Below are 15859 nucleotides of genomic sequence, written 5' to 3'. Positions count from 1 at the left end.
TTCACATTCCAAGGGATCTCGCAGGACTTCTTGTCTAACTTGTGCTTCTAAAGCCAAGTCTCTTGGCCAAGACTTCATAATCCTTGATAATCCCAATGAGGTCTTTTTTCAGACACCTATTTTTTTTGGGGGGGGGGGTGAGGCATTTGGGGTTAAGTGACTTGCCCAGGGTCACACAGCTAGTAAGTGTTAAGTGTCTAAGGCTGGATTTGAACTGAGGTACTCCTGACTCCAAGGCCGGTGCTCTATCCCACTGCGCCACCTAGCTGCCCCTCACCTTTTTTTTTTTTTTTTTTTTTGGTGAGGCAATTGGGGTTAAATGTCTGAGGTCGGATTTGAACTCAGGTCCTCCTGAATCCAAGGCCAGTGCTCTATCCACTGCGCCATCTAGCTGCCCCGTCACCTATTTATTTTTAATAAATTGCTGTAGCATTCTCACTGAGAAAACCCCATCATATTCAATGTGTAATTTTATCTACAAACCAGCGATAAGAGAACTCTACCATTTTTATAGACTTCATGTCAGACATCATCTGCAACACAGACAAACATCTTTAAATGAATACCTCCCTATAACATAAGTGACAAGTAGTCATCCAGTTTCTGCATGAAGATCTGCAGGGAGGAGGAACCCCCACCAACCCATTCCACTAGAAGCTATCTCCAATTGCAAGGAAGTTTTTCCTCATGTCAGTTATAAACATTCAATTTCTACCCCTTTTTCCAAAGTTTTGCCCTCTGGGGCCAGGCAGAACAAGTCTATTCCTTCTTCTGACTATCAGAATTCTAATATTTAAAGACAGCTAACAAGATGCACTCTGAACCATCTTCAGGCTAATCTTTTCTGATTCCTTGGTCTAGTCCTTTTACAATTCAATCTCAAGGCCTTTCACCATTCAGGATACATTCTTGTTGATGCGCTCTCCATTATCAGTACCCTTCCTACAATATAGTGCCTGTAACTGTCACTTCCCTTGTCTTGGACTCTTCTCTTCATGTACCCTAGGTCTGAAAAGATACTCTTTCTTAGTTCACATGTCACTCATTTGATGTTGTGGCAGATGCCTGACCAGTGATGGAGTATACCCCAAAAATGTTAATAAGAATTTGTTTGCCAAGGATCTTACACATCTCATCAGAAGGACTTTAAGCAAATAATAACAATAAAAATAGGAATAGGAGAATGTGTTGTCTGTGTGTATGTGTATGTCTGGAACAGAGGCGTGATATATTGGTGATGAAGGATTTCAGTTATCCAGGCATCTTCTGAAGATGTCTTTTTCTCTGCCAAAAGCAGAGAAGTTAATAATCTCTTGTCTTGCCTTAGTGATAATTTCATACTTCAAAAGGTGGAAGGGCCAATCTTATTCACACTAACAGGAAAAAAACTGTTGTTAGGATGGAAAGAATGGGAACATTACAGGAAATGATCATTCCTTTTCCTGGAGTATGTGATAGAGAAGTAAAGGAAATCCAGGTGTAGTCTGACATACATCATAGATTTTGGGAAAGCAGATTTTTTAAAATTCAACATGAAAATAAAGGTAGGATCCCATGGACTAAAATGCTATAGAAGAAATGAGCCTAGAATGAATGGGAGTGTATCAGGAATGACATTCTGGAGACACAAAGGGAATTGATCCCAATGAGGAAGAAAGATGAGATTTTTTTTTTAAGTAACTAATGCAGATGCATAGGAAACTCATCGACCAGTTTGATTAAAACACACACACACAAATACACACAAAAGGTAGGTCCTCAGACTGAGGCTGCACAATCACATGGCAGGTTTGGTACAGCAGGGATTCTTTCTGTGTGTGGATTGAGCTCAGTGGCTGCTGAGACCCCTTGCAGCTAACTGTGTGGTGCCGCCTTCTACTACTAATTGCCTCGGCTGATAATTTCTCTCAGAAATTAGTTTGAATATTTTTTGTACTTTTCTGTGTTTATGTTGTTTTCCCCAGTAGAATATAAATGTTTTGAGGGCAGGGATTGTTTAATTTCTGTTTCTTTATTACTATTGTTTAACCACAGTGCCTTGTTCAGATTTGATGCTCAATAAACATTTGTTGAATGAATGATAATTGTACCTATGGAATGTAAGAAGACCATGGTGGGAGGTGGGGGCGGAGACTAAAGTGCCCAGTAGATCCTTTGTAGAGGATTGATAAGGGAAACTTGACAAGAATCACAATTTGGTATAATGAATAGAGAACTGACCTCAGGGCCAAGAAGACCTATATTCAAGTGGCATTTGTGACACATACTAGCCAGGTCCCTCAGCGCTCTAAGCAACTATCTTTAGCAGCTAAAAAAAAAGGTGCTGACCTTCTTTCATAGAAGGAGCTTCTTCATCAAGGATCTCTGTCTACTGATAAAACCCCAGATGAGGAGGTGTGAATGGACTACAGTCTATTGCCACAGAAGGAATACCCACATCAGTGAGCTCTCAGATGTGTTGAAGTATAAATACTGAAGATTATTTTCTATTTATTTCTTATATCTTTTTTATCTCCTTGGCCAAACTGTAAATTCCTTAAAGGGAAGAAGGAATCCTGTCAACTCTTTTTTGTAGCCATGGAAGCACTTAGTACAGTGCCACATACATAGTTCAATTTTAAAACACTGTGTTGTGTGGTTTTTTGTTTTGGTTTCGTTTTTTGCGGGGCAGTGAGGGGTAAGTGACTTGCCCTGGGTCACACAGCTAGTAAGTGTCAAGTGTCTGAGGCTGGATTTGAACTCAGGTCCTCCTGAATCCAGGGCCAGTGCTTTCCCCACTGTGCCACCTAGCTGCCCCCTAAAAGACTGTTGTTAAACAAAATTTCAAATTTCCATCCAGTAAGTCAGCTATAGCATCTGTCATATCCACTTACTTGAGTGGTTCATCTCTCCTCCACTGCCTAACCATTTGCTGGAAAAGTATTGACAGTTATTTACTTAGATACGAAAGTAAAACGGTTTTTCCTTGCTAGAATCAAGAGCCAGTGCAGGGGCAGGGTAGCAATAGGAAACAGCTATGATGAGCTGTTACAGAAGAATCAGAAACTGAAGGCAGAAGTCAAAAGATTAGAAGCTCAGCCCTTAATGCTGTCAAATATGCAGTGCTGAGAAAGGTACTGTGGCACATTTGCTGTTGTTAGCCTGTCTGAAAAACCATTGTCCAGTCTGGTGAATTAACCTCAACTCTTGCATCATTATAAAGTAGAAGAGGTGTGGGCCGGAATAGGGCATCATTTTAGGATGTAGCTAAGCTCCTAGAATGGTTAGTTAATATCAGTGTGATTCAAGCTTTCTGAGTAATAGAGGATAATAGCAATATTCTAGGCAAACTGCCGCTGAGGGCTTGAGTGCCACTGATTCAGGTGAGCAGTTACTGAAAAGTTAGAAACCTAGTCTCAAATCCATCCACACTTGTCTTTGCATAGATAAGCTGACATAGGTTAATAAGCGCAGCTAGAAAAATCTAATACAGATAAGACACATTGCTATGTTCTTTTCTATTGTGATTCTTTTATGAATGTGATGTATTTGATGTTATAAAAACACTCATTAAAATTCTCTCCTAAATTGTTTTTAGAAAATCAGCTCTTAAAATGTTAAACCATTATAATTTAAGAAAGTTGTTATATTAAAAAGGGTTTATTTACTATATCTGAATTTATAGTTTATTTTCTAAATCTGAATGACCTTTTTTCTTTCTTTCTTTTTTTTTTTGGTGGGGCAGTGGGGGTTAAGTGACTTGGCCAGGGTCACACATCTAGTAAGTCTCAAGTGTCTGAGGCCGAATTTGAACTCGGGCATTCCTCAGACACTTGAGACTTACTAGCTGTGTGACCCTGGCCAAGTCACTTAACCCCAATTGCCTCACTTTAAAAAAAAAAAAAAGCAGTTTATGGATTTTAGTTGTTAGGTAAGAAAATTTTTTAGACTTACTAGTGAAAAAAGGATTTAAATATGGTGAGAAATTTGTTATTTAAGAGTAGGTTAAAGAGAAGTAAATTTAAGGTGTTACAGAAATAATCCAATCGAGATTCAGATGTGGTACTGCAGAACTGGCTGGTATGTGCTTGCTGTATAGTTTTGAATAGAATACTACCTTGATATTACATGTCACATCATAATAAAATATGACAATCATGAATTCTGGATTTGGGCAAACCAGTGTTGTTTAAAGTTAAAGAATCAGTCATTCACCTGAATACCCATATTTCCAGTTGTTAATTTCTATTTTTCCTTCCTCCTACAGATAATGATGAATAAACTTGACTCAGGATATTCTCTTGCCTTCTGCTATGGGAAATCATTGGAATTCTGCCCAGCAGAATAACAGGATTCAGTCAGAAATGTAGCAAAGACACTATAGAACAAGAACATCGCTATTAAGATGGGCATGCTGATTGCATGAAGGAGCCAAGAAAACATACCATTTTAAAATTAAAATATTAGTGCTTTGTGTTTTTTCTTTGTTCCTTGAGTTAAAAAGTTAGTTTCTGTTGAGTGTGTGTGTGTGTGTGTGTGTCTATAAGGAGACACATACACACTTCATGTCACACCATCCAAAACTTAACAACGACCCTCGACCAGGAATGGACTTAATGGTTTTAAAGAATATTTATCATGAAATAAGGTAGCATCAGCTGTTGTGGTATGGCTGAAAAAGAATGACCCATATTGTGAAAAACTCGCCTGTCACATTATATTCAAGTACTTAGACATATTTTTTTCCTAGACAAATGCTAAAAGGCAGTTTCTGGTGTTTGTTGGTTTTTTTAATGAGCTAAATATACTAAATTAAATAATCTTGTTAAGATTCCTGTTTGAATACTTAACAATTTTGAGGATGCGGTCTGTATCCTACTCTATACTGTAACCAAAAATGTATGTTTTTCCAACAGTATCACCCAAACCAACTTAATAGATACAGATTGAGGCACTGTTCTAGAGATCATTGAAAGGTTTGATTTGCAAAGGATAGATGGAAAATTTTATTCCTTGATGTTCAGAAAGTATAATAGTTTCTTCCAGTTATTTTATATTTGGACCAGAACCCACAGAAGTACTTGAAAATTTGCCTGCTTTTGTAACATTGACCCAACATGGAGCTTAAAAGCAGCATCTCCCTGGTTTTCATCTCTCATCCACAGTTGCTACAAGGACAATGAATTAATAAAAAGAAACTTCTCCAATCCCCATTTTTACTTCAGCATAATCATTTCTTGCAATCAGCATCTCAGTGGGAAAAGATCATTTGATGGTTTCCTCTATTTTCATTACAAGAAGATCCAGGTTTCACAAAGTCAAGTAGTTTTTTTTCCTTTGAGGTGATAGCTGCACAGTACAATCTCTACCTGCAACAGGGCCAAGAATTAGATAGGAAATATTTGACATCCAGATAGAGGATGTAAACCTTTGAGCAAAGGCAGCCTGATTGGCAAAAATCTCAGAGTTAAAAATAAAAATAGTCTTGACAGCAGCATTCCGTTGAAGTTATTATGTATATTATTTTTAACATTCAAAAATAAATACTTGATTTTTGTATATTTGTTTACTTTTGTGAAGTTACTATTAAATTTTTTCTTACCTGAATGATCTGATGCTATTTGTCTTCTCTTTATTGACACTATTCACTCTATAAATACACAATTCAAAGAGCTATTAACACTTTCTATGCCTTATCTATAAGATTGCTGAATTGATACACATTCTCTTTTTATACATACTAATCTTTTTTACATCAGCTAATTAGATTTTTTTATAATGAGTTATATATATTTCAATCGAACTATTTATTTCAATTCTTTAAAAATCCCAAAAGCTGTGGAGGATTTTATGATTTCAGGTAGCCAAGTGCCTCAGTGGATGAAACGTTGGGTCTGGAGTCAGGAAAACCTGAGTTCAAATCCCACCTCCAACACTTAAACAGCCATGTGACCCTGGGTAAGTCACTTAACTGCCATCGACCTCAGTTTCTTCAACTGTAAAATGAGCATCATAATGGTACCCACCCACCAGGTTTTTGTGTGAGGATAAAATGAGAGTATTTGTAAAGTACTTAGCACAGCACATAGTAGATGCTTCCCAGTTTTGAGAACAACTCTTACCAACTATGCCTTGCCACCTCTTAAAACCCTTACCAACAGGTTAATTGGAGGAAGGAATGAATCATATTGGTGAGATGCCTGAATTTTAACATGCACCACCACCCCTTTTTAATTACAAGTTCATAAATTTATATACTTACAACCAAAAGGGACCTTCAGAAGTCATCAAAATCCAACCATCTCATTTTATAGATGAGGAAACTGAGGCTCACAAAGGTTGAATTTGAGTGCTTTTAAGTATTTAATATTTTATTGATTTGAATTTGTAGTTTATTTACTATATCTGTCTTACTATTTACTATATCTGAATTTATGGTTTATTTTGTTTTTTGTTTTTTCTTTTTGTTTTTCGGGGGTTTTTTTGGAAACAGTATGGTTCATATTTCTATTGGTTTTGTTGTTTTTCTTTTGAGGTTTTTCCTTTTTGCTCTGATTCTTCTCTCATTAACATGACTAATGCAGAAACATGTTTAATGTGATTGTACACATATAACCTATATCAGATTACTTGCTGTCTTGGGGAGGGAGTGGGAGGGGAGGGTTGGAGAAAAATTTGAAACTAGAAATCTTATAAAAACAAATGTTGAAGATGATCTCTAAATGTAACTGGAAAATAATTAAATATTTATGTCGGGGAGAGGGAGAAACAGTATGGTTCAATCTGCATTCAGAATCCACAGTTCTTTTTTCTGATGTGGAGAACATTTTCCATTATGAGTTCTTTGGAAATGTCTTGGATCTTGTAAAAGCCAATTTTGACATCGATTTTTTTAAAACTCTGTGTTCCAACTTCTCTTCCTCCCTCCCTTCCCACCCCCCACCCCATATAGTTTATTTTCTATATCTGACTGTCTTACTGACTCTAGAGTTAGAAAAAAATGGCTTAAGGTATTATCTCTGATACATTAACCCAGGCTGAAGCAGCTAGGTGGTGCAGTGGATAGAGCACTGGCCCTGAAGTCAGGAAGATCTGAGTTCATATCTCACCTCAGACACTTACTTGCTCTGTGAGCTTGGGCAACTCGCTTAACCCCAGTTACCTCAAACATCCAGGGCCATCTCCAGTCATCCTGATAATACCTCTTGCCACTGGACACAGATGGCTCTGGAGGAAAGAGGTTGGTGACCTTACACAGCCCTCCCCTCACTTAAATCTAATTCACTCCAAGTCATGACATCACCCCGATGTCATGGTCCTCTTCTGGAATGAAAGACAGGACAAACAACCCAGGCTATTCTCCAAGATTTAAAGTTTAAAAGAATTGATGATCTGCTTAAATAGATGTAGTTCTCTTATGTGGCCAGAATAACAGCAGGAGCCCCTTTCCTCCAAAATAGCTAATGTAAATAGCTGGTTCTAAAATGTTTAAAGATAATTTACATACGACTTTCAACATAGCTTCTACAATCTTGTTTTGAAAAGAGAAAGTTAACGTTAACCCAGTTCCATTCAAATTCATGGGTTTTACATAGTAGTAGTTAAGTAAATTTTCATACGGATGAATGTATGCGTCACTACCTGGCACACAGGTGCTTAATAAATGCCAATTGATCACGATAAGCATGATTTTACCTTTTTATGTCTTATTTAAATGCTTTTAAAGTATTCAAAATTGCATAAGTAATATACAGTACTACTGACATAGAACAAAAACCAAATTGGTGTTTTTCCTCCATACTCCCATCAGACTATTGCAAGGTAAAGAAAGGTACATTTTCCTTTTACATGAAAGTTGTCAATTCTAATAATGACAGAAGAAAATTTCTGAAAACAAGTGATGTTTTGGGGGGAGAGACAATGAATTAAATGTGATCTAGTAATATAAAGTACCAATATTCAAAATATGGCAATTTTTTAAAAAATGAAGCCATGAAAAAGGTAGCATTAAACCCTTTGATTCCAGTTTTAAAGAGCTATAAAAACTTAGTCTTTTCCAGTTATTCATCTATCCATTCCCCTTATTAAGAGCCTAACCAGTTAGATTAACACAAATAGAACCTTTGCTACTCTTTAATAAAAGCAGTGTTCTTATAATGCTGGGAATATATGTATTACTGGAGGCAGTCCATTATGCAAACAAACTGGATTTCTCCAGCTCATCTCTATCAAGGTTGGGATCCCAAGAGAATTCTTCATACTTACAAATTTTCACAGATCATGTCTTGTTCCAATTAATTTGTATATAACACTGTCATACTGGACTCTTTCCAAACTTGTGCCAAAGTTAAAATTCTTATAAACCAAAAGGAAAAAAAAATCCAGATGAGCCATACTTTTTCAGTTGACTTGTAATGATGGATTCAGAGTAAAAATAAACTATTAATTAAATTTCTTAGGTGGAGAGTGTAAAAATAAAAAACTTTGGCCCCACAAGAGCATCAAATTCTTACATTCTGTGAACAATCTGAGTATGAAAAAACAATTAGTTTATGACCAAGAAATACATTAGGACATGTAGCTGTCTTTTTGTGCCAACGTTTGCTTTGTAACTAGATTAGATAACATTGCTGAATTGATATACACTCTCTTTTTTATGCACTTCTGAATACAATAATCATATATATTCCTTAGAGTCTTTTGGTGGGGGGGCAATGAGGGTTAAGTGACTTGCCTAGGGTCACACAGCTAGCAAGTGTCAAGTGTCTGAGGCTGGATTTGAACTCAGGTCCTCCTGAATAAAGGGCTGGTGTTTTACCCACTGTGCCACCCAGCTGCCCCCTTCCTTAAAGTATTAGATATGAGAAGACCCTCAAAGGTCATTAACTCCATCCCAGCCTAATGCATGTGTTCTCCATAAGATCTTTGACAACTGGTCATCCAGTCTAGTTTGAATGCATGAGGGATGGGAAATCCAAAAAGTCGGATATTCTTTAGTTGAACAGTCCTGTCAGGAGTTTCTTATACTTGGACCTAGTTATGTCCTCTGAAGCTATATAATGTCTACTGCTTCTAGATGGCAGCCCTTCAAATATTCAGACATGGAGATCTTGTCCTCCAAGTCTCCTTGATGGGGACTGTTGTCTTCATGGAAAGGGTACGGCACTTAGAGTCAGAAGAACTAGGTTCAAATCCCCATTCCAACAGCTAACAGCTATCTGGCTGTAGCTGTGTGACCTTGGCCATGTTTGTTCATCTAGAAATTGGGAACCTGAGTATTTGCATTACTAATCATAAAGGATTGTTTCCAGAAAAGAACTCTGTAAAAATGCAATATAACTACAAGTAGCCATTATAGCATACCATTTTTTAGCAGTCACATTTAGCAGTGACTATTCATTGTAATTATGATCAAGTAGGACCCCCAAGCTTTTCCACATGAACTGCTCCCTAACCACTTTCTCCCCATTCTTTACTTAAACTGTTGATTTTTTTTGAACCTATATACATTATTCTGAAGGTTCTTTCTCTTACTTTTAGCCCACCATTAGATGGTATATTAAGAATGCCTTAGGGGCAACTAGGTGGCACAGTGGATAAAGCACCGGCCCTGGATTCAGGAGTACCTGAGTTCAAATCCGACCTCAGACGCTTGACACTTACTAGCTGTATGACCCTGGGCAAGTCATTTAACCCCCATTGCCCCCCCCAAAAAAAAGAATGCCTTAAATGAGCTCTTTGGGGATCCTGATGTTGTTGTCCAATGTGTTTACTATTCCTCCAGCTCCATGTTATTTACAAATCTAGTAAACATGCCATCTATTTTTTTTCTTTTCCTGTAAGCTAGCAGCACTTACGGGGCAGCTAGGTGGCGCAGTGGATAGAGCACCGGCCCTGGAGTCAGGAGTACCTGAGTTCAAATCTGGCCTCAGACACTTAACACTTACTAGCTGTGTGACCCTGGGCAAGTCACTTAACCCCAATTGCCTCACTAAAAAAAAAAAAAAAAAGCTAGCAGTACTTAGCACAGTTCCTAGCACATGGTAGATGTTTGATATATGCCTCTTAACTGACATTAAAATGTTGAAGAGCCAATGAACAAACATTAAGACATACCACTAGGGGCAGCTAGGTGTCACAGTGGATAGAGCACCGGCCCTGGATTCAGAAGTACCTGAGTTCAAATCCGGCCTCAAACACTTAACACTTACTAGCTGTGTGACCCTGGGCAAGTCACTTAACCCCCATTGCCCCTCGCAAAAAAAAAAAAAAAAAAAAAGACATACCACTAAAAAATGCTCTTCATGCTGACCTTGAACATTATGATTATGCATTATTTGTATCCAGTTCAACCAGTTCAAAATCCACATAACTAAACTATCTATCCCTTCACTTTTCCACAAGGGCAACTATTATGAAAGATCAGCAAATATCTGGCTGAAATTTAGGCAGACTATGTCTATGTATTCCTCTGATCTAATAAACCCTGTTAAAAAAAAAAAAAGAAGTTGGCAGTGTGAATTATTCCTAGTGAACCCATGCTGGCTCCCAGTAACAACCATTTTCCTTTCAAAGTGCTCACAAGCCATCTGTTTTAATAACTCATTTTAGCATTTTGCCAAGAATCAAAACTGAACTCACCCTCTTCTATTTTGCTGAACTCATGTTCCCTTTTCTGAAAATTGGAACATTTGCCTGTATCTGGTTTTATAGCACTTTTTCTGTTCCAAGCTTTCTTTAAAAGAAACCAAGAGCAGTTTTCCCATCACATCTTTGCATCATGTAACCATATTCAATTATTGTGTTCATATCCTCTCATTTTTTAAAAATGCAATGTGACCTTAAAAAATTCTGTGCAACTAGTAACAACATAATACATCATCTAACAAAATTTAGTCAAAACTTCCTTTGAAAAAACCTTTGAGTCAACATTACTCAAAAAGTAAATGCTAATTAAGTGTTATTATTACTTAAGAAATACACTTCCGGGGCAGCTAGGTGGCACAGTGAATAAAGCATGGGCCTTGGATTCAGGAGGACCTGAGTGTTCAAATCCCACCAAAGATACTTGACACTTACTAGCTGTGTGACCCTGGCCAAGTCACTTAACCTTCATTGTGTCCCCCCCCCCAAAAAAAAAATACAGTTCCAAGTTCTAGGCAGCAAATGGGAAACTGAACTTTGGGTGGTTCAAGTTTGTCTCAGTTTACCACTTGGAGATAGGAGCATTGGTGCAGAGGGAAGAGTGTTAGGGTTAGGATTCAGAGAACCTGAATTTAAGTTCAATTTGAATGGTTTCACATGCACACATACATATCTATGTACTTATACATATTTGAGTCTAATGGTAGCCATCTCTTGAGGGAGGGGAAGAGAAGGGGAAAAAAGAAATGTATATGATAACTCTATTATAAATTTAAAAGGAATAGCAAGTTGTACATAATAGATGTGCAATCATCTTTTTTATTATACCATGTTATGGAAATGCTTGTTTTATTCCATAAATTAAAAATAAAATAAATAAAAATTGAAATAAATCCAACCTTTATCACTACTTATGGATCCTTGGGCAAGTCAAGGCCCAGTTTCCTTATTTGTAAAATGTGGAGGTTAGACCAGATAGCCTAGTTTCACCCTAAAGTCCCTTCCAGCCATATATTTATAATCCTCACAGAATTTACGATTGACATAAGAGCTTTATGAATTATACTCAAAGTCCATCTGTGTCAATGTGGACATTCCCTCCAGCTCTGCTAAGCATTAATGTATTCATGCCTTCCCATCCTATGCTACTCTTACCCATGTCCTCTCCTAAGTAACCCACCATACTGGGCACCTTCCATTTTTTTCTAATATACAAAGATATAAGTGGAGCACATGAGTTATCCATTAGTAACCCTTCTCTCTTGCCATGTAGCCAACCCATCATCTTTTAATCATAATATTTCTTTAATGACTTCCTTTACTCTAGATCAAAAGCTGTGTATAAATGAAAACTTATTATTTTTACATAGAGCCATAAGCTATATAGCATAGATGCAATCCATATGAGGAAACTCTAAAACAGGGATTTTTAACCTGGAGTTTGTATACCTTTTTCTTTGACATTTTGACAGTTATATTTCTATATGATTGGTTTCCTTTGTAATCCTAAGTATTCTATTGTATGTACTCAAAAAACATTACTCTAAGAAGGGGTCCATAGGCTTCACAAGGTTACAAAAGGGGTTAGTGACATTCACACAAAGTTAGGAACCTCTGCTCTAGAGAGAAGAAATGAATAAGAAAAGTTAGATTGGAAATAAATTGCAGGTGTGAAGTGAACATATTTACTTACATAATTTTCCCCTTCTAAAGTACTTCCCTCCTAGCCACCACTCCTGCTGCAAATTTAAAGAAGAAATTCAAGAAAAATTTATTTTATCTATAATAAGGGTTTCTTCTCAACCCCACTCCCCTCCCTGAAATAATTTTGTAGCTTTCAAAGACTTTCCTAAAAGGAATTCATTCCTTAGTTGCCAAAACTGATTAGGAGTCAAGCATACTGCCTTCTTGGCTCTGCAGAGGGGAAGGGAAAAGCAAGGCAGCTGGGAATCTTTGACTATCACCCAGCAGCCTCAGTTCATCTCATGGTCTTTTAAGATTTTCTCCAAATTCCAAAGGACTAGGGTCACAAGGATTACCAGACTAAGTAAAACAGTCAAGTGAACAAGCCTAACAACCATATACCTAACTACGTAACCAGGGGGTGACTGGAACAGTGACTCTTTGGGCAGTTGTTTGAATTGAGAGGCAGAATAAAAACAACAAAAACAGTACTATTTATATAATGCTTTAAGGTTTACAAATTGTTTTACATAAGTTATCTCATTTAATCTTCACATCAATCCTAAGAGATAGACTCTATCATTATTATTCTCATTTTACAGATGAAGAAACTGAGATTGAGAGGTTAAGTAACTTTGCTACACAACTAGTCACACAATTAGTAAGTGTCTGAACTTGGATTTGAACCCAGGTCCTCCTGAGGAATAGAACCATATGGTCAAAAATATCCATAGTAGCAATTTTTGTCGTAGGACAGAACTAAAAACAAAGGGAGTGTCCAACATTTTGGAAATGGCTAAGAAAATTATATGTGAATATAATGAAATATATCCATTATACCACTTAGCTGCTTAGTTAGTATAGAGTACAGTAAAAAGTACTGAACTTGCGTCAGAGAACCTGAATTCAAATGCCGACTCTGCCACTTCCATGCTATATATAAAGATTGGATAGATAGATGATAGATAAATAGATAAGTGATAGATGGATAGATGATGGATGAATGAATGATAGATGATAGATGGATGGATGGATAGATAAATAGATATAGATGCACATAAACATGTGTGTAAGTAGGTTTGTATAGAGAAACAGAGAGAGAAGCCCTAGGAGGCACTTAGGGTTGGAGTTGAAATGCCACTTGAAAGAATCATAATAGAAGCACAATTTAGAGATGGAAGGGACCCTAGGAGTCAACTAATTCAACTCTTTTGTTTTACATATGAGGACACTGGAGCCCAGAGAGAGAGGTTGTGTGACTTATCTAGGGTCACATAGCTAGTAAGTGACAGTACATACCATGTACAGTTCCATCATAATTCACTACTTAAAGTTTTTTCACTCTGACAACTTTAAGAACTGGTTTCTATTGAATCAAGGGAGAAATGCTAGGATATCCAAATTCCAATTAACCTTGCCACAGTGGAGATTTGGGGGGGGGGCAGTGAGGGTTAAGTGACTTGCCCGGGGTCACAGAGTAAGTGTCAAGTGTCTTGAGTCCAGATTTGAACTCAAGTCCTCCTGAATCTAGGGCTGGTGTTTTATCTACTGTACCACCTAGCTGCCCCCCCCCCCCCCCCGCTCCAGTGAAGATTTTGATGGGACCCCTCCCCCCCTTTTGTCTGTTTTAGAAAGTTGAAATGAGCATCTCAAAGATAAAGTTAGGGTTGTGAGGTCAAGTCAACAAGCTGGAATACAAATAGAAGCAAAAAGAATGATAGTCCCTGCCCTGAAGAAGCTTACATTCTAATGGGAGCAGGTAATACATAAAGATAAAAAGGTAAAGAATAAGGGTAATCCTTGAAATTAAAAGTAGGCAAAGCAAATCCATCTCATTTAGTCTTTACAACAGTTACATCAAGTAACCACTCCATGTGTTATTTTTTCCAATCTTACAGATGAAACAGATACTGATAGAACTGACTGCCTTTTCTAAGAGCAAAAAAAAGAAAAGAAAATTAGACCATATTCACAGTAGATTGGTACAAATCGAGCATATTTTTGGCAGTGTATTGTGACAATTTCTCAATAATTCACATCCTACTAGTACTTCTGATACAGAGCTCTGACTAAAGCAGTGCACAACCTGAAACTTCTTGTTTTCTTTCCCTATTCTTATTCCAGACTTAGAAACAGGCATTTTTCATCCCACCTGAGAATGAATTATGCTAGCAGAAAAGATTGGGGCTTTTAAAAATCCATATTCTGCAATTGAGAATATCTTTCTAAAAATACATTTTATTGCCTTTTGAGATTTTTTATTCCTTTTATCATAACATCAGAGTCATTTCTTCCAAGGAAAAACAACCCCCCCCCCCAAAAAATTTTAAACCTCCTACAGGTACACTCCTCCCTTATAACAAGGAATAACTGTTAATAAAAACATTCGGCTACAGTACTGCATCTGCCAATGTAGCTACCATGTTGCCCAAGAAGTCTCCCATATCAGGTCAAGCATTGGCTACGGTACTTGTTAGAAATGGGCCCTGTATGGGTGTGTGCTTAAAGCCTTTTCACCTTTGTTAAAGTCTCTTTCTTTCTTTCTTTCTTTCTTTCTTTCTTTCTTTCTTTCTTTCTTTCTTTCTTTCTTTCTTTCTTAGTGAGGCAACTGGGGTTAAGTGACTTGCCCAAGGTCACACAGCTAGTACGTGTCAAGGGTCTGAGGCCAGGTTTGAACTCAGGTCCTCCTGAATCCAGGGCCGGTGCTCTATCTACTGCACCACCTAGCTGCCCCCCTTATTTTGATTTCATCAAATGGACCATAATTATTATACCATTGGCACACTCCAATACAAGGTTTTAGAAATGTTAACTACCTTTCATAAATAGAGCTGTAGGCAAATAATACAGTAATATTCAAATAATATAGTAATATTCCAAGGAAAATGGTATATTTTAAACTTAACATAGTAATATAAATAAAACAAAGGCATAGTGTTCTTGCAAAACATTTCTTTTGGTCAGTTATAAATCTGATGTTCTTTGCTTTTAGCAAACATAATATGTGAAAATCTAAAGCTAAACTTTTTTGTTTGTCTTTTGTTTGTGTGTGATTCCATTATATAGGGAAACCCCCTCCACTGATACAGATCATAACTGTTCCACAACTTAAAGAATTACTTCTGATGCAGAGAGGCTGTGACTTACCCAGGGTCACAGAGCCCATATGTATCAATGTCAGGTCTTGAACCCATCTCATCCCAACTCAGAATCTCTGGCTCTTAATTTAATTACTTTTTTTAAAATTCCTTTTTAAAGGTGTTTTTTAACTTATTTTTTCAGTTGTGTAGCATTTATTTTCTTCCTCCCAATTTTAAAAAGAAATATAAAACCCTTGTAACAATAAGTATAGCCAAGAAAATAATGAATGAATGAATGAAATCCTATATTGGTCATATTCAAACATTTGTGCTTTATTCTGTTATTGATTTATCACCTTTGTCAGTACAGGGGCAGCATTCTAGAATCATGGTTGGGTCACTGGGTTAACCAGAATTCCCCTTAATTTAATTCCAACCAGCCTGCAAGGCACTTATGTCTAGATTTGATTCAC

At 37.1% G+C, this 15859-nt stretch overlaps 1 protein-coding gene across 8 annotated transcripts in view; it reads left to right on the top strand.

The window, feature by feature from the left end:
- The window catches only part of NEK1 (NIMA related kinase 1), a 151356-nt gene extending 145770 nt beyond the window's left edge, over nucleotides 1–5586 (top strand). For all 8 annotated transcript variants that reach the window (XM_043971787.1, XM_043971791.1, XM_043971792.1 and 5 more), the window contains one exon: nucleotides 4247–5586. In XM_043971787.1, coding sequence (XP_043827722.1) covers nucleotides 4247–4260 — 14 coding nt within the window. In that variant the 3' untranslated portion in view covers nucleotides 4261–5586. The remainder of the gene's footprint in view (nucleotides 1–4246) is intronic.
- The last annotated feature ends 10273 nt before the right edge of the window (nucleotides 5587–15859 follow it).

The sequence above is a fragment of the Dromiciops gliroides genome, chromosome 6 (genome assembly GCF_019393635.1).
Source record: "Dromiciops gliroides isolate mDroGli1 chromosome 6, mDroGli1.pri, whole genome shotgun sequence".
In the NCBI taxonomy this organism is placed as follows: domain Eukaryota; kingdom Metazoa; phylum Chordata; class Mammalia; order Microbiotheria; family Microbiotheriidae; genus Dromiciops; species Dromiciops gliroides.
This window is presented reverse-complemented; position numbering and strand designations above follow the sequence as displayed.